General features: G+C 41.1%; 2 protein-coding genes across 5 annotated transcripts in view; both read right to left on the bottom strand.

Moving 5' to 3' along the window:
* Positions 1-19,572, bottom strand: part of col12a1b (collagen, type XII, alpha 1b) — a 96,535-nt gene extending 76,963 nt beyond the window's left edge. Inside the window, exons 1-13 of one of the 4 annotated variants that reach the window (XM_064990673.1) lie at positions 19,283-19,572; positions 17,485-17,598; positions 11,013-11,129; positions 10,608-10,751; positions 9,206-9,265; positions 7,730-7,990; positions 7,397-7,561; positions 6,645-6,818; positions 6,172-6,462; positions 5,455-6,057; positions 3,465-3,743; positions 3,071-3,346; positions 1,882-2,154 (exon numbers count right to left, since the gene is read on the bottom strand). In XM_064990673.1, the coding sequence (XP_064846745.1) occupies positions 1,882-2,154; positions 3,071-3,346; positions 3,465-3,743; positions 5,455-6,057; positions 6,172-6,462; positions 6,645-6,818; positions 7,397-7,561; positions 7,730-7,990; positions 9,206-9,265; positions 10,608-10,751; positions 11,013-11,129; positions 17,485-17,554 (2,713 nt within the window). In that variant the 5' untranslated portion in view covers positions 17,555-17,598; positions 19,283-19,572. The remainder of the gene's footprint in view (positions 1-1,881; positions 2,155-3,070; positions 3,347-3,464; positions 3,744-5,454; positions 6,058-6,171; positions 6,463-6,644; positions 6,819-7,396; positions 7,562-7,729; positions 7,991-9,205; positions 9,266-10,607; positions 10,752-11,012; positions 11,130-17,484; positions 17,599-19,282) is intronic. The other 3 variants (XM_064990672.1, XM_064990674.1, XM_064990675.1) reach the window with 3 other exon arrangements.
* A 1,757-nt stretch (positions 19,573-21,329) lies between these two features.
* Positions 21,330-23,005, bottom strand: LOC135557419 (cytochrome c oxidase subunit 7A2, mitochondrial-like). Its single transcript, XM_064990670.1, has 4 exons — positions 22,901-23,005; positions 22,470-22,559; positions 21,697-21,781; positions 21,330-21,573 (listed from the first exon to the last, which is right to left on the bottom strand). The coding sequence occupies exons 1-4, from the start codon at positions 22,916-22,918 to the stop codon at positions 21,515-21,517; spliced, it is 252 nt and encodes an 83-aa protein (XP_064846742.1). The 5' UTR covers positions 22,919-23,005; the 3' UTR covers positions 21,330-21,514.
* Between the last annotated feature and the right edge of the window lie 1,071 nt (positions 23,006-24,076).

Here is a 24,076-nt window from a genome sequence, read left to right as displayed (position 1 = left end):
CTCTCTTCCTCTCTCGTCTCTTTTTCTCTCTGTCTCTCTCTGTCTCTCTCTCTCGCTGTCTCTCTGTCTCTCTCTGTCTCTCTCTGTCTGTCTCTTTCTGTCTCTCTCTCTCTCTCTCTCTGTCTGTCTGTCTGTCTGTCTGTCTGTCTGTCTGTCTGTCTGTCTGTCTCTCTCTTCTCTCTCTCTCTGTCTCTCTCGCTGTCTGTCTCTCTCTCTCTCTCTCTCTCTCTCTCTGTCTGTCTGTCTGTCTGTCTGTCTCTCTCTCTATGTCTGTCTCTCTCTCTCTGTCTCTCTCTGTCTCTCTCTCTCTGTCTCTCTCTCTCTGTCTCTCCCTCTCTCTCTCTCCCTCCCTCCCTCTCTCCCTCTCTCTCCCCCTCCCCAACCCAATTGGTCCCAGGGATTCGCATAGTGAAAAAGCTGAAAAAAGCCTCACATTGAAGTTATATACCATGTTATTTTCAGGACAACCAGGGCTAAAAGTAGAACACAACATTTGGCATAAACAGTTGCATTCATGAGTTTTATTGACAAATGTCAATGAACAATAAACTCTGCCAAGCAAAAACATGATACAAATTTATACGAATACTAAAAGTAGAGGGAAAAAAATCTCAGTTGGAAATGAATATCCAGCCTAGTCAGTAACAACTATGTTGTGTTTGTGACAGCAGCTACACTACCGGTCAAACGTTTTAGAACACCCACTCATTCAAGGGTTTTTCCTGATTTGTACTATTTTCTACAATGTAGAATGATAGTGAAGACATCAAAACTATGAAATAACACATATGCAATCATAAAGTAACCAAAAAAGTTGCAATGGACATTAGACAGGTGGAAATTTGTCCTTTGGTCTGGATTCCAAATTGGAGATTTTTGGTTCCAACCGCCGTGTCTTTGTGAGACGTGGTGTGGGTGAACAGATGATCTCCGTCTGTGTATTTTCCACGGTAAAGCATGGAGGAGGAGGTGTGATGGTGTAGGGGTGCTTTGCTGGTGACACCGTCTGTGGTTTATTTAGAATTCAACGCACACTCAACCAGCATGGTTAACACAGCATTCTGTAGTGATACGCCATCCCATCTGGTTTGGGCTTAGTGGGACTATCATTTGTTTTTCAACAGGACAATGACCCAACACAACTCCAGGCTGTGTAAGGGCTATTTTACCAAGAAGGAAAGTGATGGAGTGCTGCATCAGATGACCTGGCCTCCACAACCCCCCGACCTCAACCAAATTGAGATGGTTTGGGATGAGTCGGACCGCAGAGTGAAGGAAAAGCAGTCAACAAGTGCTCAGCATATTTGGGAACTTCTTCAAGACTGTTGGCAAAGCATTCCAGGTGAAGCTGGTTGAGAGAGTGCCAAGAGTATGCAAAGCTGTCATCAAGGCAAAGGGTGGCAATTTGAAGAATCTCAAATATAAAATATATTTTGATTTGCTTAAGATATTTTTGGTTACTTCATGATTCCATATGTGCTATTTCATAGTTTTGATGTCTTCACTATTATTCTACAATGTAGAAAACAGTAAAAATAAAGAAAAACCCTTGAATGAGTAGGTGTTCTAAAACTTTTGACCGGTAGTGTATGTGAGCTTATTACAGTATTATAGACATTATGTCCTCAGATTTCCTATGATCTTCTATGTAGACGAACCCTTTACCTTCTAACGATTTTTGTGTGGCTTGTGAACATCATATAGCAAAGCAGAGCGTGTTCGTGAAAGTCACAGCTCATCATAGTGGGGTCATAATAGCTTGTAGTTCAAGCCGTTCAGACTTTACATACGTTTTTGTGAGAATAACTGTTTTTCGGGATCCGCCCTTGTCTCACAAACACCACTCTAGCTGCACTCCAATGAAACAACTCTCTGCTTTACCTTCCAGTGTGGTTCCTTTCCCCTCCAGAGGGTCTCCTAGGCCAGAGGAGTAGCGTGCGCTGACCGCCAGATCGTACTCCGTGCCAGGCAGCAGGTCCTTCAGAAGGGTGTTGGTGTTCCCTCCCTTCACCGACACCTCCTTCTTCTCGCCACCCGCCGACGGACGGAAAATGATGCGGTACTGGAGGACGCGGCCCGGTGCCGCCGCCCACGAAAGCCTCATGGTGGACACGGTCTGGTCAAAGACCTGTAGGTCACGAGGAGATCCCAGCGCTGGGAGAGAAGAGGCGGGGAAAGCCACACTGTCAATGAGGAGCCAATCAAAGTTGAAGTTGTTGTGTGTAGGCTATGGCATATCACCAATTAGCTGAGGTGTCTAGTATAGCCTGATTATAGTCTGTTGTTAGACAAGACAGATTGTAAAGACCACAAGTCTTCATTAATGCAAATCTTAAGTCATATAATTACAGAAACCTTTAGATTTTTGGAAAGGTACGCAGTGGTTAGCACAATAAGGGCAAAATTGTGAAGAAGATTGAGGTAAAAACACAAATCCATCTCTGAAACAGCTGGGTGGTGAATGCCAAAGAGGCACAGGCTGGGATACGTTCTACGCTTTCAAAGGCTCTGGAAATAAACAGCTGCCTTATTTAAAGGAGCTGGAACATCCGTGGGCACTAACTGCTCTGAGAGCTGATAATCACTGAGAAGAATGTGGCTGCCGTGGTGAATAAGAGTACATTTTTGTTTATTTCTCCTTGCTCCTTTGGCTCCGACGCTGTAAACTACAGCATTACTGGACACACACACACAAACACACCTCCGGTATGCATCGAAAAAAATCCCCCCTTAGATTGCAACCCCTTTGTGATGCCTTTCCGCCAAAAATCTAATGACACAGTCATTTTGGGTGGAAAATTAGCTCAGTAGAACACGAAGTTTAAAAAAATGAACACTTTGTCAGAAACAAAAGGCATGTTCAGTTCGCACCCCTGGAGGGATAAGGGAGTAGGATTCCTAGCCTCAGTCCCCAGCATGAAAGGTCTCAAATAGCTTTTCTATAACATAATTGGCTAAGACGTTGCAAGGCAGAGGAGCCCTAGTCTGAGCACAGTGAGGGACTGCGATGTAAAGCTATACTATTAAGCAAGCGCAGAGATGCCTGTTACATAAGCAAAGATTTAGTCACCTTCTTTGGTGGTGCCATCGATCTTCATCTCAGCACCAGCGCCCGACTGGTACTCTGCAGCCACCATCACGCGGTACGTTGTCAAGGGGAAGAGCTCTGGCAGCACGATGGTGGTCTCATCGCCGACGGTGGCTGTCTCTAGTCTTGTGCTGTCACCTCTGACTGGTACGTAGGTTAGACGGTACCGTACCACTGCCCCTGGTGCTGCCGCCCACGACACCCGGAAACTGTCTGTCGTTTCCTCTGAAACCCTCAGGTTACGCACTGGTCCTTGTTCTGCAACAAAGACGGTGGGATTAGAGGTCATAAGGAATTTAGAGGTTATACAAATATAGTAGAACAGAAGTGATGCATTGGCATCAAATTCTTTATCTGTTGGTCTGACGGTGCTGACCATCTAGTGTGGTCTCAAATCCATTCAGAGGGAAGCTGTCTCCTTCGCTGTACTGGGCAAAGACGTTGACCTCGTAGTGGGTGAGGGGTGTGAGGTAAGGCAGCAGAGTGGTGAGCATGTCCCCGGGCAAGGACATGGACACAAAGTCCCCGTTGACGTCAGCAGCAGGTCTGAACTGGATCAGGTAGGACAGGACATTGAGGGCATCGGTCTCCCAAGTGGCTCTGAAGCTCCTGGCGGCAACCTCAGAGAAAGTTAACAACCTCGGTGGGAGTAAGCCTGGAGGAGATGGTAGATGACTACACGTTAGGCCACAACACTCAGGATGCGTCCCAAAAGGCACCTTATTCCCAGCCTCCCATAGGGCTCTGGTCAAAAGTAGTGCACTGTATAGGGACTCAAGCGCCATTTGGGATGGAGCCTCAATAACACTCAAACATCTCTATTCCATTAGTGTATTGTTTTCTATGTGTACAGTTATTGATGTTGTCATAATAGATTATTATGTAAGGAATATATCATGGGTAACCAAACCTTGTGTGAGTTACGCAATACACTGGCCATGTAATGCAGAGCGACTAATATTTGATATTATATTTCCACATGCAAGTCATCTTACTGCCCTGAGAGGGCAAGAGTTTTTACATGTGTAACACATTGCTAAACAGAAGATGATAACTTTGGAAAAGAGTATTGTGACAGATGTAATTGCAAGCATATGTTGTATACAATCTTAGGATTTTCTCTTCTACTTCTCAGGTCATGGACCAACAAGACCAAGGTAGAGTGGAGTCATTTTCAAGAGTTATTCTCTCCGAATTGTCCAAATAGAAGCAGTTGATCAAAACTACATTGATTAATAAAGTATTTAAAAAAAAATTAAAAGGTGAACAATTTTTGCCACAATTCATCAAATTACTCATGTAATAGTATTTCAAAACATGGTTATTTGCTCAAAATCAAGAAATCAAAAACGTAAAAAGCGACTACTGTTTCGGATGTAAGTTATACATCAGAAATCTGTGCTCCTTGCTTGCTGCTATATGGCGCTGTATGATACTGTCTGTGTCAGATGTTAACTTCACACTTTACACACTGTTCGAATCTCATCACAAACAACTTCAGCATTTGAGCTACTTTGCAACTACTTAGCATGCTAGCTAACCTAACCTTAACACTACCCTTAACCCTTTACCCTAACCCCTAGCAAAAAATTTGAATTCGTAACATATCATACGTTTTGAAAATTGATAACTTATTGTATGAATTGCAATTCGTAAAATATTGTATGAACTGCAATTAATAACATATCATACGAATTGTAATTTGTCACATGGATGATGGCCTTCCACAAATTAATACATACCATACGAAAAGTAACATATCATATTAATTGAAGTGCCCCGGATTTACTTTTACTATGTAATTCAAAGAATGCTAGCATTTATTTTTGTATTGCAAACATATTGTATCTAAGACACTTACATTAACATCTTAGACTTTGGAAATACTGGGTGCTGGGCCATTATCTCCATTGAGAATATATGGCATACACAAATGTCCCCCATATTTCTTGTTTGCAAGACATTCTATTTAGCTCAGAAATTCCTTTACTTACTGTAGCCTAGCAGTTTGGTGAGTTGGGCCAGTAACCGAAAGGTCGCTGGTTCAAATCCCAGAGCCAACTAGGTGAAAAGTATGTCGATGTGCACTTGAGCAAGGCACTTAATCCTAACTGCTCCAGGATCGCTATCAATAATGGCTGATCGCTGGCTTTGACCCCACTCTCCGAGGGGGTCTCATGGGGAGTGGGATATGCCAAAAACGAATTTCCAATTCACACATGTACATGTGTGGAATACGACAAATGTAAGCACCCCCCTAATTACTATTATTTTTAACCATTATCTTCACTTGAGTACAGTTGGCATGGGTTTACTGACTAACAAAAATAACTACATCATGCAGATATAGAGAGGGTCCTACTCACTTTTCTTCTTGATGTTGAGGAGCTCCTGCTCAATCCTCAGGCAGATGGCCTGGGTGAGCTCTTTGGAGATCCTCTGGAAGGCATCAAAGTCCTCCACGGTGTACACATGGGTCTCCACAGGCTCGGTAGCAATGGCTTCCAGTTCAGACCTCACAGCGTCCTTCACGCCCACGGCAAAGATCTCCACATCTGCTTTCTTCAGCTTGGTGGCCGGGTCCTTGAAGGAGTCGGACGACTTCCCGTCTGTGATGAGGATAGTGACGCGGGGGACATTTGGCCGCGATCCTCGGTTGGTCAAGAAGATCTTCTCCCTGACATAGGTCATGGCCCTTCCGGTGTTGGTGGAACCGCCACGGTAGGGGAACGTCCGGACGGCATTGACCACAGCGCTCATGTCGTGGTGGGTGTTCAGGTAGAACTCAGTGTGAGCGTCCCTGCTGTACTGAACCAAGCTGATCTGAATCTTGTCCTGTCCAATGTCAAAGGAGTTCACCAGCACCTCCAGGAAAGCTCTGACTTTAGCGAAGTTGGACAGTCCGATACTGTACGAGCCGTCGACCAGAATGACAACGTCAGCTTGCACGTCTACTCCAAGAGAACATTCTAGAAGAGGACGCAAAAACATCTGTCATGTCATGACAAAATCAGACACTGAATAACTACAACAATGACTGACATACAGTATGACTTTAAGATATTGTTGTGGAGTATACTCACCAAGGGACACTTTGACTGGCTCAGTCTTCTCCATGGTTATGATGGGCTCACTGGGGGTCAGGCCCTTGAGGGCAAACAGGCTGATCTGGTACTCTGTGTCTGGAGACAGGCCCGTAACCATCACTGAGGTCTGGCTGGCACCTACGTACAGCTCGTGGCGCTTGCTGCCGGCCATCATGGGGATCAGCTGGAGCTTGTAACCCGAGACATCTCCAAAGGAAATGTCCCATGTCACCCTCATAGACTTGGAGGCCATCTCCATGACTCTGAGGTTTGATGCTGGTTCAATAACTGTAAATGAACAATCACAACAAAGAAATCACGACGGGAATTTGTTAGGAAGTGATCTTCCTCTCCCTAGCTGGAAAAGTTTTGATCCACCCCCATTAATTCCTTCATCTCTAATAATTTCTTCAACGTTTATCCACGCCAAAACCACTTCCAACATTTGAGTCGTAAAACTGCATTTTTACCTTCCTCTCCGCTGACGAGCGAGTTGAGTTGATCGTCCACCCCCGAGCACACATGGGTAATGAGCTCTTTCTGCACATTTTTGATAAGGTCAAAGTTGAGAATATTATAGACATGGGTCCTGTAGGGGGTTGAAGCCATTTGTTTTAGCTCGTCCTCATCTGCTCCTTTGATCCCTAAATTGGACAAAGAACAAAAAAGTGGTGTAAAATGTATATGGTCTCTTGTAAAAAACTCGGGAAAATGTTCCATATCACCATTGTAATTCTGATCTCCCGACAGTTTCAGAAGGTTTACTCATTCATAGTTAAAGCCAATAAAGTCCAAACACTCCTTGTTAAAGTCAATGGCGGCACATGAAAATTATTCCGAATGTAGGAATTAATTGCGGCATAGTTCCTCAGGTTTTTATTATACTGAATAAAACAAGTGATCTATAAAGATATGAAATGAAGCAAGAGGCCTTTCCCTATTTTCCACTTTTAAGAACAACCAGCTGGATTCACTATGGAATATATACATTTTTCAACAGACCATGTCATAACTTCAGTTGGAAAGAATGACAACATGGTCAAAATGTGTGAAACACATTTCATACCATTCTAACTTGTAGGTTTCCCAGGATCCTTTACTTGGTGATATGAACACGTCAATTTACTCCCGTGACTATAGAATATATATGTAGACAGGATTAGCAGTATCAGTAAGACATAAACAGGGTCAGATGACAGAAAGGTAGCCTGTAGTCACATACCCAAGGTGAAGATCTCCACCCCCATGTTCTTAAGTTTCTTGGCAATGTTCTCCACAGGGTCTTGAGACTTCCCATCTGTGATAATCATGGCCACCTTCGGAAAGCCTTTCCTGGCACCGTTTGCCTCAGTAAACGTGTTTTTCAGCAAATAGTCCATGGCCTCACCTGTAACAAAGTGGCATGACGTCCCTTTTGGTTATAACATTGCGCATTTGATTCACTCTACCAACCTCAGAGAGTTGTTGTTAATGACGAACTACGGCTTTGTCAGTTGGTATTATGTTATGATTGTCTATTGTATAGCCAGGTACTATACATGGGATGGGTAAGTACCTGTCATGGTGTTGCCACCCTTGTAAGGCAGTGTGTTGATGGCTCTGAGGAGCTCGCCCCATTTCATGTGCTGGTTGAGGTTAAACTCTGTCTTGGTATCAGTGCTGTACTGGACCACGCCCACCCTGGTCTTGTCCTCCCCAATCTCAAAGGCACCCGCCATGGCGGAGATGAAGTTACGGATGTATTTAAAGTCTCTTCCAGTGCTCCATGAACCATCAACTAGGAACACCAGATCTGTGATGGCACTGAATGAGCACTCTGGGAGAGAAGGAGTGGTGGAGAGAAGGAGTGAAGAAGGAAAATGAAAAAAGTAGCATAGACTGGAAAAAATGGGAGAGGCAAATTATTTGAGCTGAGGAGAGGCATGTCCTGTTTGCGTAGCTTTACAAGTCCCCGATAGCTGTATCATTGACCAAAGAAAACAATGTGAAGAGTGCTGCTGGGCAAATATATACAGTGAACAATGAAAGTAGCCTCCGGGTGCAAACTTTGGTCCAGGTGTTTTAACATTATTGTATGAAGAAAACAAGGAAAACTACCCTCTTAACACTCATATACTAGACAGGAACTAAGGAAAATCAATTAATATTTCTTATTGGCAAATGCAAATGCTCAGATAGGACCCTAAGGTGACAAAGAAAGAATGCAATAAAAATGTTGATGTTATAGCCATCCCTTTTGACAGAATACCAAAATCAGCACTGTATTCATCAGGCTCTTCATCAGACTTTTATTTGACGAGCCGGTGGTCATTCACCATCCTCACGAGACCAGATACCGGGTTAGGGATAGTGGCATCAACAGTGCAGTCAAGAATAATCCGATTGATATAAGCCCAGCAGCCACCATCCAGCTCAAATAATTATATAAACTATTAGGGTGATACTTTGAGATGTAAGCCCTCATAGCGGGTACAGTCTTTGGGAACACTACGAAAGGTGCAGTGAAGTTACAGTGGGTGAATAGGGGGTTACCTGGAGGGTATTTTCCAGGTATGCCTTCTGGATAGAAATACCGTCAGAGAGAGGTTTTCCCCAAGCAGCAGTAAGCATGCTGGGGGAGGCCACAGTGCTCTTGTAAAGAGCTGTATCCATAACAGTTTCCACTTTTCTCAACCTGGCTGTGTTCTCTTCCAGGTCCTGCCCCCTGACACAGGTGTTCGCTCCACACCACTGACCCCCACACTGAGCATGTGCAAACTCCTTCACTTAGCATGATTGACAGCCTGACTATGACAGGCAGCAACGTTATGATCTATATTTTCGAGAAGAACTGATTTGGCTATACAATGGGGCATTGAATAGAATAATATGTGGAAACTCCCTCTACTGTGCTGTCGACCACACACCAACGGAAAGAGACCAGGCACAATAAGAGAAATTTAAAAAAGACTGTAGCCTATGAACAAACTGGAAAATGATGTTAACTGCGAAGTGTCAGAAAAAGAAAAGGACAATGACGCAATGGACTTACTGACTGAGTCTGTGACCTGTGGTTTCCTGGGACCTCCTTGTGCTGTGCCACTTGATTGGACTGAAACACAAGCAATGAGACAAAGAACAATGTGAGTTAAAAAAAACAACTAATAAATATATTTAACCTTACCCACAACACCTTAATGTGAAAGAGTCAACTGGTAGAATGGGGGGGGGGGTATATATTTGATGAGGTTGTCTCTAATAAAATAAAATCCATTAGGGGTCACAATGAGCAGGCAGGCGAAGCCAGCTCCCAAATTATAATGGACTGATGCAATTAGTTACGGCAGTTTTCTCAGTAATCTCTAAAGACCCGGACTGGGCTGCTTAGGACTCTAGCATCAGAACTAAGGACTGGTGCCAAAGAGGTTTCCCCACCAAGCAGTTCATATTACATTACATCATACTTTAATCACTGTTAGACTTGGGAGAGGGGTTGCCTCTGTGTTAGGGCCGTGGATTGTCCTTCCTCTTTCTATACATTTGGAATCATTCACCAGTAGACTAAATCCTCAAAAAAGTTATACAATTGCACCATTGAGAGCATCTTGACTGGCTGCATCACCGCTTGATACGGCAAGTGCTTGGCATCCGACCGCAAGGCACTACAGACGGTAGCGTGTATGGCCCAGTACATCACTGGTGCCGAGCTCCCTGCCATCCAGGACTTCTATACCAGGCGGTGTCAGAAGAAGGCCCTAAAAATTGTCAAAGACTCCAGCCAACCAAGTCATGGTCTGTTCTCTCTGTAACGCACGGCAAGTGGCAGCAGAGTGCCACGTCTGGGACCAAAAGGCTCCTGAACAGCTTCTACCTCAAAGCCATAAAACTGCTGAACAGTTCATTAAATATCTACCTGGACTTTCTGCTTTTTACCCCTTACTTACATGTCAATCAATCACCCCAACTACCTTGTATCCCAGTACACTATCATGGTACTGGTACTCCTAGTATATAGGCTGTATATATCCTCGTTATTGTTATATTATTATGTTACTCTTTTCTTTTTATCTATTTGATAATGTTCTTACTTTTAAACTGCATTGTTGGGAAAGGGCTCTTAAGTAAACATTTCACGGTATGGGACAAATACAATTTGATCTGAAATAAGACGTCGGGGGACGGCGTGTGTCCCAAAAGGCACCATATTCCATATAAAATGCACTACTTTTGACCAGGTCCCAAAGGGCTGTGGTAAAAAAAAAATGTGCACTGCATAGGGAATAGGGTGTCATTTGGGATGCAGTCTCTGTGATAAAGGCCATGCAGTAATTCAGTGTCATTCCTCTCTCTCGTCTGAATCAATCACCAGTAGACGAAACAAGTGTCTGTGACCGTAAGTGACTCACTTCATTCATCAGTATAGTCTACATAAGATGTGATAGTAAACGACTCACTTGTGAGCTGTCCTGAGATGGGCAAACTTTCCTCTGACCCAGAGTATGCAATGATTGTTACGACATAGTCCTTGTCTGGTGTCAGATCTGTGATGGAGGTCTTAGTGGCAGTGGCAGGGAGGGATACATGTTTTGTTGGTTCGTCTATGGAAATAATACAGTTAAAAGTTAAGGGTTAGGGAAATTAACAATTCTGAATCTCAAAATCAAGCAATTTATGCCTTAACAATCTTAGGAGTTCAGTGCATGAAATGTTTAATATGTGGATCCCACAATGAATTGGTGAAAACAGGAAATCTAGGTGTTTTGTCATGTCAATGGCAGTGATTGCTTGCTACACAGGTAATGTTGCAGTAAAGGTAGTGAAGTTGAGAGAGATGGCTTGCAGAAAAACAGACCACCCACCTGTGTCTGAGGCCACTTGTATCTTGAATCCCTCTATCCGTGTTAGTGGAACATTCCATGTCATTTGTACTGTGTTCTCATTTAAAATCTTAAATCTCAAGTCTGAAGGTGGTTCAACTGTGAAAAAAAGTTGCAAATGTTAACTCCAGCTTTTGCAAAAATAAATGTATTTATGATTAAACATAAGGTGTAGGTAACACATATCCCAACAATCAACACTTCAAGGTTGAAGTTATCCGATTCATTGTTGGGGCAAACAGCAAGGTGACAAGGCAACATAACATTTGAGACGCGAGCAGCCATTTTGGAGAAAAATGACATTCGTTTGAGCTGTCCGACCACAGTCAACAACTCAAGCACATACAATATAGCGAGGAGAATAACAAAGGGTGGCAAAAAAAATATCCACGGGCACAATTACTTTTGTTTACATTGACTAACTAACATTTTGCATGCTGATAAGGGCATGCCTAAACTGAATCACCTGACAAAAACATATGCCTTTCATAAAACTTGTGAAAATGGATTTTACAATGGAGTCTTCTCATACCTCATATACCATGGTTGTGTAAAGGCCGACATGCAGTCATACATAGCCTTCAGTACATTGTTGCTTTTGATTGACCCATGTGTATGACTCCCATCCATTGCAAACCTCTTAAAAGAATACACAACGCCATTTAAGACCATTGGGTAAATCTTTTCCAACCCCTCTAGCACTAAGTAGTGAGAATCCACAGTGAAAAAAAAAATATATTAGGAAAACACAAATCAAACAGAAAAGCAAAACAAACCATAAATGTGATTGGTCACAGTAAATGGACTGTCTGAAGATCATGCACATGTACATGAAAAGTTGTTTATAACAACTTAAGGAACCAGACAAAAGTTTCCATGTAACAAGACGGACCAGAGAACATATTTTAGAAATATTTTAAAATGATATTCGTCTGTTGGGGGATGGGTTTAAGTAAGTTAGGCTATTAAGAGAAAACAGCATTAACAAGAGTAAAGTATTAAAGGGATGCCTTTGGCAGTGAAGGCCGTTATCTACTTCCCCAGAGTCAGATGAACCCATGGATACCATTTGTATATCTCAACAGGCAGTTTGAAGGAAGTTGCTAACTAGCATTAGTGCAATTGCTAACTAGCATTAGCGCAATTGCTAACTAGCATTAGCGCAATGACTGTAAGTCTATGGTAACTGCTAGCATGGTAGTAGATACCATAGAGTTTGTTCGCTAGTTAGCATTGGCTTGAGAAACTTCCTCTAACTTCCTTCATACTGGATGCAGAGACATAAAAATGGTATCCATGAGTATCCTTTTAAATAGCCTATATAGGAATGACAGAATGTCTTAAGATGTCTAAAATGACAAATACAGTAAATGATAAGTATGTGGTTTAATATTAATCTGCTTGTTGATTAACTATAACAAGATAGTGTGTCAGTGGATAGTGCAGTGGTGCATAGCAGTGTAAGTATGGGGTTATAGTCTAAATAAGGGTTTTCTAAATAAAGGGAAGCTGGTGGAGATCAAGAATATCATTCTAAAATATTGTTGAAAAGCCATGACTCAGGACAAATTGAATGCAAATTTGCACAGCAAATGACCTGAGCAAAGCTTGTCCAGTACAGGATATCAAAAATGAGAACCACCAACCTGGCAGATCAACTCAAGGGCCATGGTCTGCTCCTTCTCTGTTTCCAAATGGTCCCATCAAAACCATACAGTACTGCCCACATTTTCTTTGTTACGAAGCTCTTAATTAAAGCACACACACCACAAGCAAGCACAGGCATACGCGCATGTACACACAGTCCACAAAGGCATGCACACGCAAACACACCCAAACACACACACACAAACCTCAATGATGGGCCAAAAAGTTTTGTTGGAGTTATGACTCTTTCTCTTCGTTTCTGGTTTTTCCAAGTAGTTCAAGATTTGGTCAGTGAGCATCCTGGTCTCAACATGTCAAGCCATTCAACAAGGAACCTACCAATGTGGGGGGTGGGTGCTACTATGACCTCTGTTTTTGACCTCTAGTTCTGGCCATCAAGGTCCGAGTGTGTAGGCTACAGTCTCCTAAAAAGAGAGGTCTTCTCTTAAAAAATACGGGGTCTATATGATAAGCTAACAGAATACTATAGCCTGATTATAGCCTGATTTAATGAGAAGAAGGCAGTGCTGTAATCTGTAATCTGTAATTTATATGAATGGTCATGGAAGCTTCTGAAGAATGTTTTTTCTCAGTTTTTGGAAAATAATTTTAGACACTCATATTTTGTCTTTCTGTTCCATCAGACAAGAAGGAAAATCAAGCCCCCTTTTTCTCCAAATGAAAGAGGAGACAATTGAGTTCTCGGTTCATTTTTACTTAGTACTGTATTAGCATTTTTACTCTATTACATCCCTTACGGGCAAAACATGTGTTACTTCCTTCACTTAATTGTTTTACCTAGCTCCTTTATCATTACCTAGCTCCTTTATCATTACCTAGCTTCTTTATCATTACCTAGCTCCTTTATCATTACCTAGCTCCTTTATCATTACGTAGCTCCTTTATCATTACCTAGCTTCTTTATCATTACCTAGCTCCTTTATCATTACCTAGCTCCTTTATCATTACCTAGCTCCTTTATCATTACCTAGCTCCTTTATCATGACCAAGCTTCTTTATCATGACCTAGCTCCTTTATCATTACTTAGCTCCTTTATCATGATAGAGTTATGGTCAGATTTGCCAAATGGAGCGCGAGGGAGAGCTTTGCATGCGTCTCTGTGTGTGGAGTAAAGATGGTCAAGAATTTTTTTCCCTCTGGTTGCACTGCTGATTTATGTTTCCCTACATTAAAGTCCCTGGCCACTAGGAGCGCCGCCTCAGGATGAGCGTTTTCCTTACAAATAAAATTTGATTTGATTACCTAGCTCCTTTATCATTACCTAGCTCCTTTATCATTACCTAGCTCCTTTATCATTACCTAGCTCCTTTATCATTACCTAGCTCCTTTATCATTACCTAGCTCCTTTATCATTACCTAGCTCCTTTATCATTACCTAGCTCCTTTATCATTACCTAGCTCCTTTATCATGACCAAGCTTCTTTATCATGACCCAGCTCCTTTATCATGACCTAGCTCCTTTATCATGATAGAGTTATGGTCAGATTTGCCAAATGGAGCGCGAGGGAGAGCTTTGCATGCGTCTCTGTGTGTGGAGTAAAGATGGTCAAGAATTTTTTTCCCTCTGGTTGCACTGCTGATTTATGTTTCCCTACATTAAAGTCCCTGGCCACTAGGAGCGCCGCCTCAGGATGAGCGTTTTCCTTACAAATAAAATTTGATTTGATTACCTAGCTCCTTTATCATTACCTAGCTCCTTTATCATTACCTAGCTCCTTTATCATTACCTAGCTCCTTTATCATTACCTAGCTCCTTTATCATTATCTACTGTACCTTCCCTTATCATTAACGAGTTCCTTTATCATTACCTACTGTAACTTCTTTATCATTACCTAGCTCCTTTATCATTACCTAGCTCCTTTATAATTACCTAACTCCTTTATCATTACCGAGTTCCTTTATCATTACCTAGCTCCTTTATAATTACCTAACTCCTTTTTCATTACCGAGTTCCTTTATCATTACCTAGCTCCTTTATCATTACCTAGCTCCTTTATCATTAGCTACTGTACCTTCCATTATCATTACCTAGTTCCTTTATCATTACCTACTGTAGCTACTTTATCATGACCTAGCTCCTTTATCACGACCTAGCTCCTTTATCATGATAGAGTTATGGTCAGATTTACCAAATGGAGGGCGAGGGAGAGCTTTGTACGTGTCTCTGTGTGTGGAGGTGGTCTAGAATTGGAAAGGTGGTCTAGAATGTTTTCCCCTCTGGTTGTATATTTAACATGCTGATAGAAATTAGATAAAACTGATTTAAGTTTCCTTACATTAAAATCCCCGGCCACTAGGAGCGCCGCCTCAGGATTAGCGTTTTCTTACAAATAAAATTTGATTTGATTACCTAGCTCCTTTATCATTACCTAGTTCCTTTATCATTACCTAGTTCCTTTATCATTACCTAGTTCCTTTATCATTACCTAGTTCCTTTACCATTACCTAGTTCCTTTATCATTACCTAGTTCCTTTATCATTACCTAGTTCCTTTATCATTACCTAGTTCCTTTATCGTTACATAGTTCATTTATCGTTACCTAGTTCCTTTATCGTTACCGAGTTCCTTTATCGTTACCTAGTTTCTTTATCATTGCGTAGCGCCTTTATCATTACCAAGCTCCTTTATCATTACATAGCGCCTTTATCATTACGTAGCGCCTTTATCATTATCTAGTTACTTTATCATTACCAAGCTCCTTTATCATTACCAAGCTCCTTTATCATTACCAAGCACCTTTATCATTACCAAGCTCCTTTATCATTACTTAGCGCCTTTATCATTACCAAGCTCCTTTATCATTACCAAGCTCCTTTATCATTACGTAGCGCCTTTATCATTACCAAGCTCCTGTATCATTACCTAGCGCCTTTATCATTACCTAGTTACTTTATCATTACCTAGTTCCTTTATCATTACAAAGCCTCTTTATCATTACAAATCTTCTTTGTCATTACCAAGCCTCTTTATCATTACCTAGTTCCTTTATCGTTACCTAGTTCCTTTTTCATTACCTAGTTTCTTTATCATTTCCTAGTTCCTTCATCATTACCTAACTCCTCTATCATTGCCTACTGTAGCTCCTTTATCATTACCTAGCTCCTTTATCATTACCTATCTCCTTTACCGTTACCTAGTTCCTTCATTGTAACCTAGTTCCTTCATCGTTACCTAGTTCCTTCATCGTTACCCAGTTCCTTCATCGTTACCCAGTTCCTTCATCGTTACCTAGTTCCTTTATCGCTAACTTGTCACTTTATCATTAACTTGTTGCTTCATCATTACCTAACTCATTTATCATTACCTAGCTCCTTTATTATGACCTCGTTCCTTTATCATTACCTGGTTCCTTTATCATTACCTGGCTACTTTATCATTACCTGGCTACTTTATCATTACCTGGCTACTTTATCATTACCTGGCTCCTTTATCATTACCTGGCTCCTTTATCATTACCTGGCTCCTTTATCATTACCTAGCTCCTTTATCATTACCTAGCTCCTTTATCATTACCTAGCTCCTTTATCATTACCTAGCTCCTTTATCATTACCTGGCTCCTTTATCATTACCTGGCTCCTTTATCATTACTTTACTTATTTTTTTAACAGATTTCTTCCCTTCACCAGAGAGTTGGGCCTGCTTGAGGAACTAGGTACTGATGACAAAGTCCTATAAAAAAAATAATCAAGCAAGTGCCCCTCCTAGCGCAAGAAAGACTTCACTACAACTATCATGCTGAGGGAGTCGCCCCTTCACTAATTTCCAGACTAGCCTACTACACTATTAGAAGAAAAGGTGCTATCTCGAACCAAAAAGGGTTATTCGGCTGTCCCCATAGGAGAACCCATTGAAGAACCACTTTTGGTTCCAGCTAGAACCCTTTTATATTCAATTTAGAACCCTTCTACAAAGGGTTCTACATGGAACCCCAAAAAGTCATACCTGGAACCAAAAAAGGGTTACCCTATGGGAACAGCCGCAAAACCCTTTCGGAACCCTTTTTTCTAAGAGTGTATTCCACTTTGAACTTTTGAGATTTAAAAAAATCAACTTGAACCAGTTTTAGATTAAAAAATATAATTGTGCATTCCATAAACTGTACTCAAAAGTTTAAAGTGTGATGTTTGGAAGTATAGGGGGTTGTCACTAATTACCACAGCCACAAAGTCAGAATGGGCTATTGTAAAATTTAATGACAACAAATATTTGCTTTTTGGTCTTAATTTAAGGTTAGAGTTAGGCATAAGGTTATCAGTGTGGTTATAGTTAAGGTTAGGTTTCAAACCAGATTTTAAGAATATACATTTTAGAAATAGGCAGGGTTTAGTGAGGAGTACGACTTTGTGGCTGTGGTAACTAATGACGACTAAGTAAAAGGTTAGCCTACCTACCCTAGGCTACTTGTTTGAGTTGATTCAACCTTTCACAATTAATAGGCAGAGAAAATTGGATCAAAAGACAAATGAAATAGCCAACCTATTCAAACAACAAAAATACAAGAATCCATAGGCCTACCGATGAAATAGGCCTATAGGCAAAGGCCTACATGAGATACAAATACTGTAGACATTTTATTTCAGCAAACATTTATTCATAAAATAAAAATGCATTGGTGAAAGTATTGTAATTTCACCTTGGGGAGTTAAAAAACAGATACAACTAGCTACAGAGATGGGGGGGGGGGGGCTGCACAATTTTCATTCGGATCAGATGTGTTTAATTAATAGTAGGAACATTGGAGGGGGGAGGGAGGACAGGACAGCGGGTGAGGGGTAACTTTACCTTGAGCCTCGACGGAGGATAGTAGCACTGCAAGGAAGGCAGCCGCTGCCAGAGACAGCCTTATCTTCATTTCGACTCGCTCTCTCTCTCTGGCTCAGCAGAACATGAATGAGGCTACAAAAGGCACGGGCAATTACACAAGGATCTCAGCAATGCGCCATCTTTCAACACACAGTCTACCTTTAATGACCACAAGCAAAATGTGACATTTTAGTCATTTAGCAGACGCTCTTATCCAGAGCGACTTACGGTAGCGAGTGTATACATTTTTGTTCCTTTTCGCAGATGTCCTATCATCCAATAGCCTACTCTTATACATACAGTGGGTATTATATCATGCGTTTTCACCCCCCTTGGATTTTTTGTTGTGTGACAAAGTGGGTTTGACTTAAATTTAGTTGTGATTTTTTTTGTCATTGATCTAAACAAAATACCCCATAATGTCAAAGTGAAAGGAAAATTATGCAAATGTTAACAAATTAATAAAGATTTAATAACTAAAATATTGCAAAAGTATTCACCCTTTTTTTAGGCGAGCCTAAATTAGTTCAGGAGTAACATTTGGCTTAGGAAATCACATAAATTACATGGACTCACTCTGGTGAAATAATTTTTCAATCTGCTTGAAAATCTATGATCCCTAAACACTTTGACAGAGCTTGAAGAATTTTGAAAAGAACACTGGGCATATATTGCAGTATCCAGGTGTTTAATTTCTAATTCCTTTTTTTAATATTGAATTCTTATTTTCACTTTGACATTATGGAGTATTTTGTGTAGATCAATGGAAAAAAAATCTCAATAAATACATTTCAATGCCACTTTGTACAGCAACAGAATGTGAAAGAAATCCAAGGGAGGGGATACTTAGGATATGACACTGAGCGTGGGTAGTTAATTAATATAAAAGACAAATGGCAAGACCATTGAACGTCCAACTGCATTGGCTTAATAAATTAACATATTATTAAATAGAATCTTAAATAGCATTAAAATTATCCTCAAAAACACACAATCAACTTTCAATGAGGTTTAAATGCACAGCTACAAATGGAAAATAGTCCCTGGTAGATCTACACTTTTCTATGGGACAAGTGAGCCTGCTGTAGTATCTGATCAAAAAGGCTGTCCCCACTAAATCAAAACGTGCCTTGAGGAATACAATAGAATTGATGGAGATGGAAATGCTGTGCCTCACTAGCAAGACACAAAAAACATAACTTTCACAAACTTGTACAAACCCTATGAAAACACAATGCTTAGCATTCCGTGGTCTCCCAACACAAAATCCAAATAAAAGGTTCAAAGGCGCCAGAATGCAGGTGCGCCAGATGCAGGCTACTGGCCATCACTCTGCTGCTGATAGAGCAGACGATTTCAAAAATTTGACCATCTTTATCCAGCATTGCATTGCATGTTGATGTTAAGTGTTATAGCGAAAACTGAATACGCTAACAAGTAATCAATATGTTGTTTCTTCTCAAGTTAAATTCTACTTTACATCACATACATTATTACACGAAGAAGCAGTCAAATATTCCAACACGCACTGCATTTACGTCATGGTTGTTGGGCTAGAATTATGGGCTATATTTAATTTCAAACCAACATGACACCGTGATGATAAGGCAAATTAACAATATGCAAATGCTAAAATACTTGCCCAGAGGCCAATCTTGGGATAGCCTAGCCTACTTCCCTGGTCTCCGGATGACCACAACTCACCTCACTCTCCCCATCTTCCTCTCAGAGAGCCTAAGCAATAGTCCAATCCACACTCAATTAATTCAATACTGACCTGTGGAAATGATGTTTTCTCTCGTCTCAGAATATGAAAAAGTAAAGCCTCTTTTGATATGCCTCTTCTGCCGAATGATGGATAAAAGCTTCACTTGAGGAGAATCAAGTAGCCTAAGCACAGACGAAAACTCAGTGCTCCTCTTGCGGAGGTCCCAGATAAGAAGCCTTTTTCCAAGTGGGAAGACTCTACACAATCTGCTACTTAATAGGGGGCTGTTCCCAACTCTCCCTTTTACATCGTAGGCTCTTACGACAGCCAGCAAGCATGGAACCCTGCCATGGATTGACATGTGCAGCCTCTCAAAGTGTGGGGATTACTTTTGGAAACTTTGCATAGTTTTCTGCATTCCTTTGCAATGATGCCCCTCTATGTGCTGTATCCACAAGTCCACTGCAAATTAAAGGGATACGCATCTGCGTTTGGAAACCAGGAGATGTTTTACTGGCAGCCGTTAAACCGTTATTTTTTGTTTGACAATGGAACAATGGAAAACTCCTCAACAGCCCAATAGCATTTATTAAGTGACCAAGTTTAAGAGTCAGTAACCATGTCCTTTTAATTTAATGTGCTTTATGTCAGTAGATAAATATTTATAAACGTATTATGTTATTGAAGTATTTAATAGGTCTTTGGATTCAACTCAGAAAATGTCAATAAATTCTTAACAGTCCAATCAGAATTATACAGGCAAGGCACGGGGAAAGGGTGATGCTTTCTGTCCTGGTTCCTTCTCTGTGAAAAAAGTGAATTGATAGGCCTAACTGAATTAAGGCCAAGATAAAACAAACCCTTTGTCCTGCCTATCAAAAATAGGCTATTGGAGTAGTCTAATAAACCATCATTTATGAAATACAGATTATAGCCCTACAGATCATTTGGAAGAGTAACTTTTCCAAATGAACATTGTTGATAATCGACATGATAATGGAATGAAAATAGATAGTCACGTTTAAACTATTTTATGACAGAATTTAGTTACCTGACCATAGACCGATCATAATGTGAGACCAAATCCATTCCCTTGAAGACATAGCCCTCTAGTGACTCAAGAGGCAAAATGCTCACGCAAAAGAATTCCTGCAGTGCTGGTTCCTTGGGCAAATAAGTTCATTAAAAAAAACAATTCATTTGAGTTAAAGGTCTGATAAAAACACTTTCTGCTACTCAACTTCGTAATGTGCACACAGCCTATCACCATTTATTAAATATACAGCAAATTGCATCTCATTACATTTTCCCATGATATAGTCTCGTCTCGATTTCTGAGAGCTCAAGGGACATTTCAAAATAGGAGCATCATTTTCTGATCGTAGATATACTAATTCCTTTACATTGTATGATGAATAAATTTAAGACTGCTCTTGGCCAAATGTAGCCTAGTAATCTTAGACTGGCTTTAAACCAGCCAAACTGTGCAAAGTGGGAAACGTGTAGTCAGGTAGCCTAGTGGTTAGAGTTGGACCAGCAACCGAAATCCCTAGCTGACAAGGTAAAAATCTATTGCTCTGTCCCTGAAAAAGGCAGTTAACACCCTGAAATTGGGGCAGAATTGTTCTCTCTGATGCTGTTTATAATAAGATCAGTGTGTATATCCATTCAGGAAATTTCTAAGACAAGATTACTTTCAAGTTACAGCACGGATAATAATTCCCATCATGAGAAAGTCAGTAGCAAACCAGATGAACAACATTGTTAACGCCTTTCTTCCTCTGCCTGCGTTGATAATGAACACTTACCAGACATCCAGATGTAGGCTACCACCAACATTCCTCCATACAGACTATTGTGAGCATTGTTTATTCAGTGTAGTTTAAAGGACAAGAGAAACCAACAAACTTCAGCCATGCCCAGTAGATCACCTGCTGGGTTTCAACAAACGGTGGCAATACCACATGCAAAATTGTTGGCACATTAACAGAAAATGACAACCAATGTTCTGTGGTCAGAGGCGATAGGATGGCCGCCTGCTGCGCACTACCGACGTTTATGGTGTCCCGTACTTAAAATATAAAATGTACACACAAATAGAACATAGACCACTTGGTAATGAGAGGCATATTTAATCATCCTCAGTTATAAATAAACAAATAATTAAATAAATAAATATTAATCCCATGAACATGAAACAAAAGCCATTATGACATGCCAAATCAACCCCCTGATGACACAGAGACAACTTTTTACAACTAATAGGGTGTCATGTAGAACAGGTAAGTCCAGCAGCTGGAGTCACTCCTTCTTCTTGGGGAAAGCGGCACAAACCAGTTCATATACGACATATGCAGATCCTGCAATAACATAAAACATCATTACTAATTAAATACAGTGCTATTACAAAGGTGTTGAACAACTTAAAGTGGTAATTCACAACCAGATCTGGTTGTTTTACCATTGAGTCCATCTGTACTCACCTAGGATGGTGAGTGCCATTGTTGCTCTGTACAGGATGGCGTCGCTGACACCTCCTTTCAAATGGATTGGAACCCCATTGTCCTCCTGGTGAAGAAAAACATACTATCAAACTCATGTCATGCACAGCAACATGCAGTATAAGCATCCTACTTCCTTTAAGCCCACCAAAGCTGTGGTATTTGCAGAGTGGACATGGACTTGCTTGACATTCCATTCAGCTTCTAGTGGCACAAAGGGCCTCAATGGTGCATCTACAGCCAACTCTGTTCTAGGTGGTTGAGTGGTCATTAATACCCCCAAAATGGACCAGTTTAGATAGCCACAGAATGCAACATGTTGCCATTTTCATTATTGACAGCAAGATCAGCAATGCACCTGTTTTAGGATGCATTTACAGCAACAGTTTGCAGTTATTGAAAAGCAGTCAATGAGGCAGTCGCATCACACTCCCTTGGTCATGGGTTTCTCATCTCATGCCATGGTCCAGGTCCCGCTATTCCCTATTTAATGCACTACTTTTGACCAGGAGCCACACTTACACTCTACATGCAAAAAAGTAACGCCAACCCAGTGAGCTGTCCTTCAGATGTACTTATCTGTCAACTATACGCATCTCAGGCTTCATCGTGTAAATAGAAACTACAGGAGCAGACATGTCACCAGTCATTAAAACATATCACATTGTCATTGATTTGAAACGACATTGAACTGAAATCAGAGAACGTTAATGTTGAGCTTGAAATAGACATTTTAAGTGTAAACTGCCAATTACCTGGAAATGCTTCTGTTTATGTGGTACCTTGTTCTCCACCTGCCTGCGCGCACTGGTGCTCAGTGTCCGCCGCGACACCTGCTGGAGCGCCTGTCAATTAACGGAAAAGAGGCATCCATTTCTAAGCCCCACACCAGCTCCACAGATCTGGAGATTTTACGATCAACGCTGGTTTGGAATAGGCCGCTGTCTATCTGAATATTCAACAAATTAGCTAGTCTGCCATAAAGACTTGTCAGAACGTAAGCTATAGAGAAGCTACGGGCACCCAACGCAAGTCTAATAGGATATGTCCTCACATGCCCGCTAAAGGCTCGTGATGCTGGCTTCTCGTGACCTTTTAGAATGCATTAACAAAAAAGGCAGACCGATGGCATGGAATACAATTATATTAAGAACTCCACTCAAAACCATACCAAACCGCATCTTACTTGAATGTGTCGGTACATAGCTCCACGTCAACAGTCGTCGTGTGGTCGTACAAGGACACCGGAAGACTGCGCATCCACTATTTTCTTCTTTGAAAGGATTTACTGACGCGTCACGAACACTTGTGCATGCTGCCACATAATGGTCAGGAGTGGGTACTTGGAGAGTAGCCAACACATGAGCCACCATTCTCTCCATTTCTGAGCTATAAAAAAAGCCTTAAGATTCTCACAAATTTGTATACATATTCACTTTTTCCATTTCGCAACAAGAGGTACATCTCTAAACATTTCTAAATAAAATCAGGTGACTAAACAAAATGAGTTGTTCATACATTTTATTTGTCAAGCAACAGACAGAATCTCCAGGTAATAAATCCATGGCAACTCTAAAGTGCAAAACATATTTCAATTTGCTGCAGTCTTAGTAAGAAAACAAATGGAGGTTTACACAGACGAACATGAACAGTAGCCTGGTCCCAGATCCATTTGTGCTCTTCCCTACTCCATTGCCAAACATGTTTGGCATGACAATTCCATAGGGAGTTGGCAAGAGAGCAAAGAGCCTGGCACCCAGACTCCTGTACATGAATAAAGCTTTGGTCCCTGAGAAAGTCATTTTCAAGGTTGTGTAATATTACATAAACTTGACTCAAGCTCTGCACATTCCAGGCAGCTAAACATCATTACTGTATATACTGAGAGTAGAAGTAGATACAAAGCAAGCAATCCATAACACTTGCCCTGAAAATGAGTGCACATCCTTGTACAAGCTATAGACCCCTATCTGCAGTGTAAAAAGACCAGACAAATGTGCCTCAAACTACTGTACAGTAACACACAACCTACTTGTATGAAAACAAAAAGTCTATAGCCTTGATTCTTGAAGTAATTCTAGCCTAACAGACTGTTCAGATTTGCTTGACAATATGCAAACGTTCTTTTAAATAATCTATTCATAGCGATGTAAACATCTATGACTGACATGCACATATTTCTGCAATAAAAATGAACTGCGATAGAATTCTCACGTCGATGTAGCGTCATTCAATTTCAACTTACTGCCACGATAACGACTTGACAGCAAAACTGCTTACAGTACATAGCTGCATAGCTTCCTGACCATGAAAAATAAATACCAGAGAACTTTCACTTTATCGTAATTTTCCCGACATCTAC

Source organism: Oncorhynchus masou, chromosome 16, assembly GCF_036934945.1.
Source record: "Oncorhynchus masou masou isolate Uvic2021 chromosome 16, UVic_Omas_1.1, whole genome shotgun sequence".
Lineage (NCBI taxonomy): Eukaryota > Metazoa > Chordata > Actinopteri > Salmoniformes > Salmonidae > Oncorhynchus > Oncorhynchus masou.
This window is presented reverse-complemented; position numbering and strand designations above follow the sequence as displayed.

What these genes read in the sequence shown, in the direction of transcription:
- LOC135557419 (XM_064990670.1), bottom strand. An exon ending in ATAAACAGAAGCATTTCCAG is followed by an intron (nt 21,782 to 22,469) that starts GTAATTGGCAGT and finishes TTTCTTCACCAG; the next exon opens with GAGGACAATGGGGTTCCAAT. An exon ending in AATGGCACTCACCATCCTAG is followed by an intron (nt 21,574 to 21,696) that starts GTGAGTACAGAT and finishes ATGTTATTGCAG; the next exon opens with GATCTGCATATGTCGTATAT.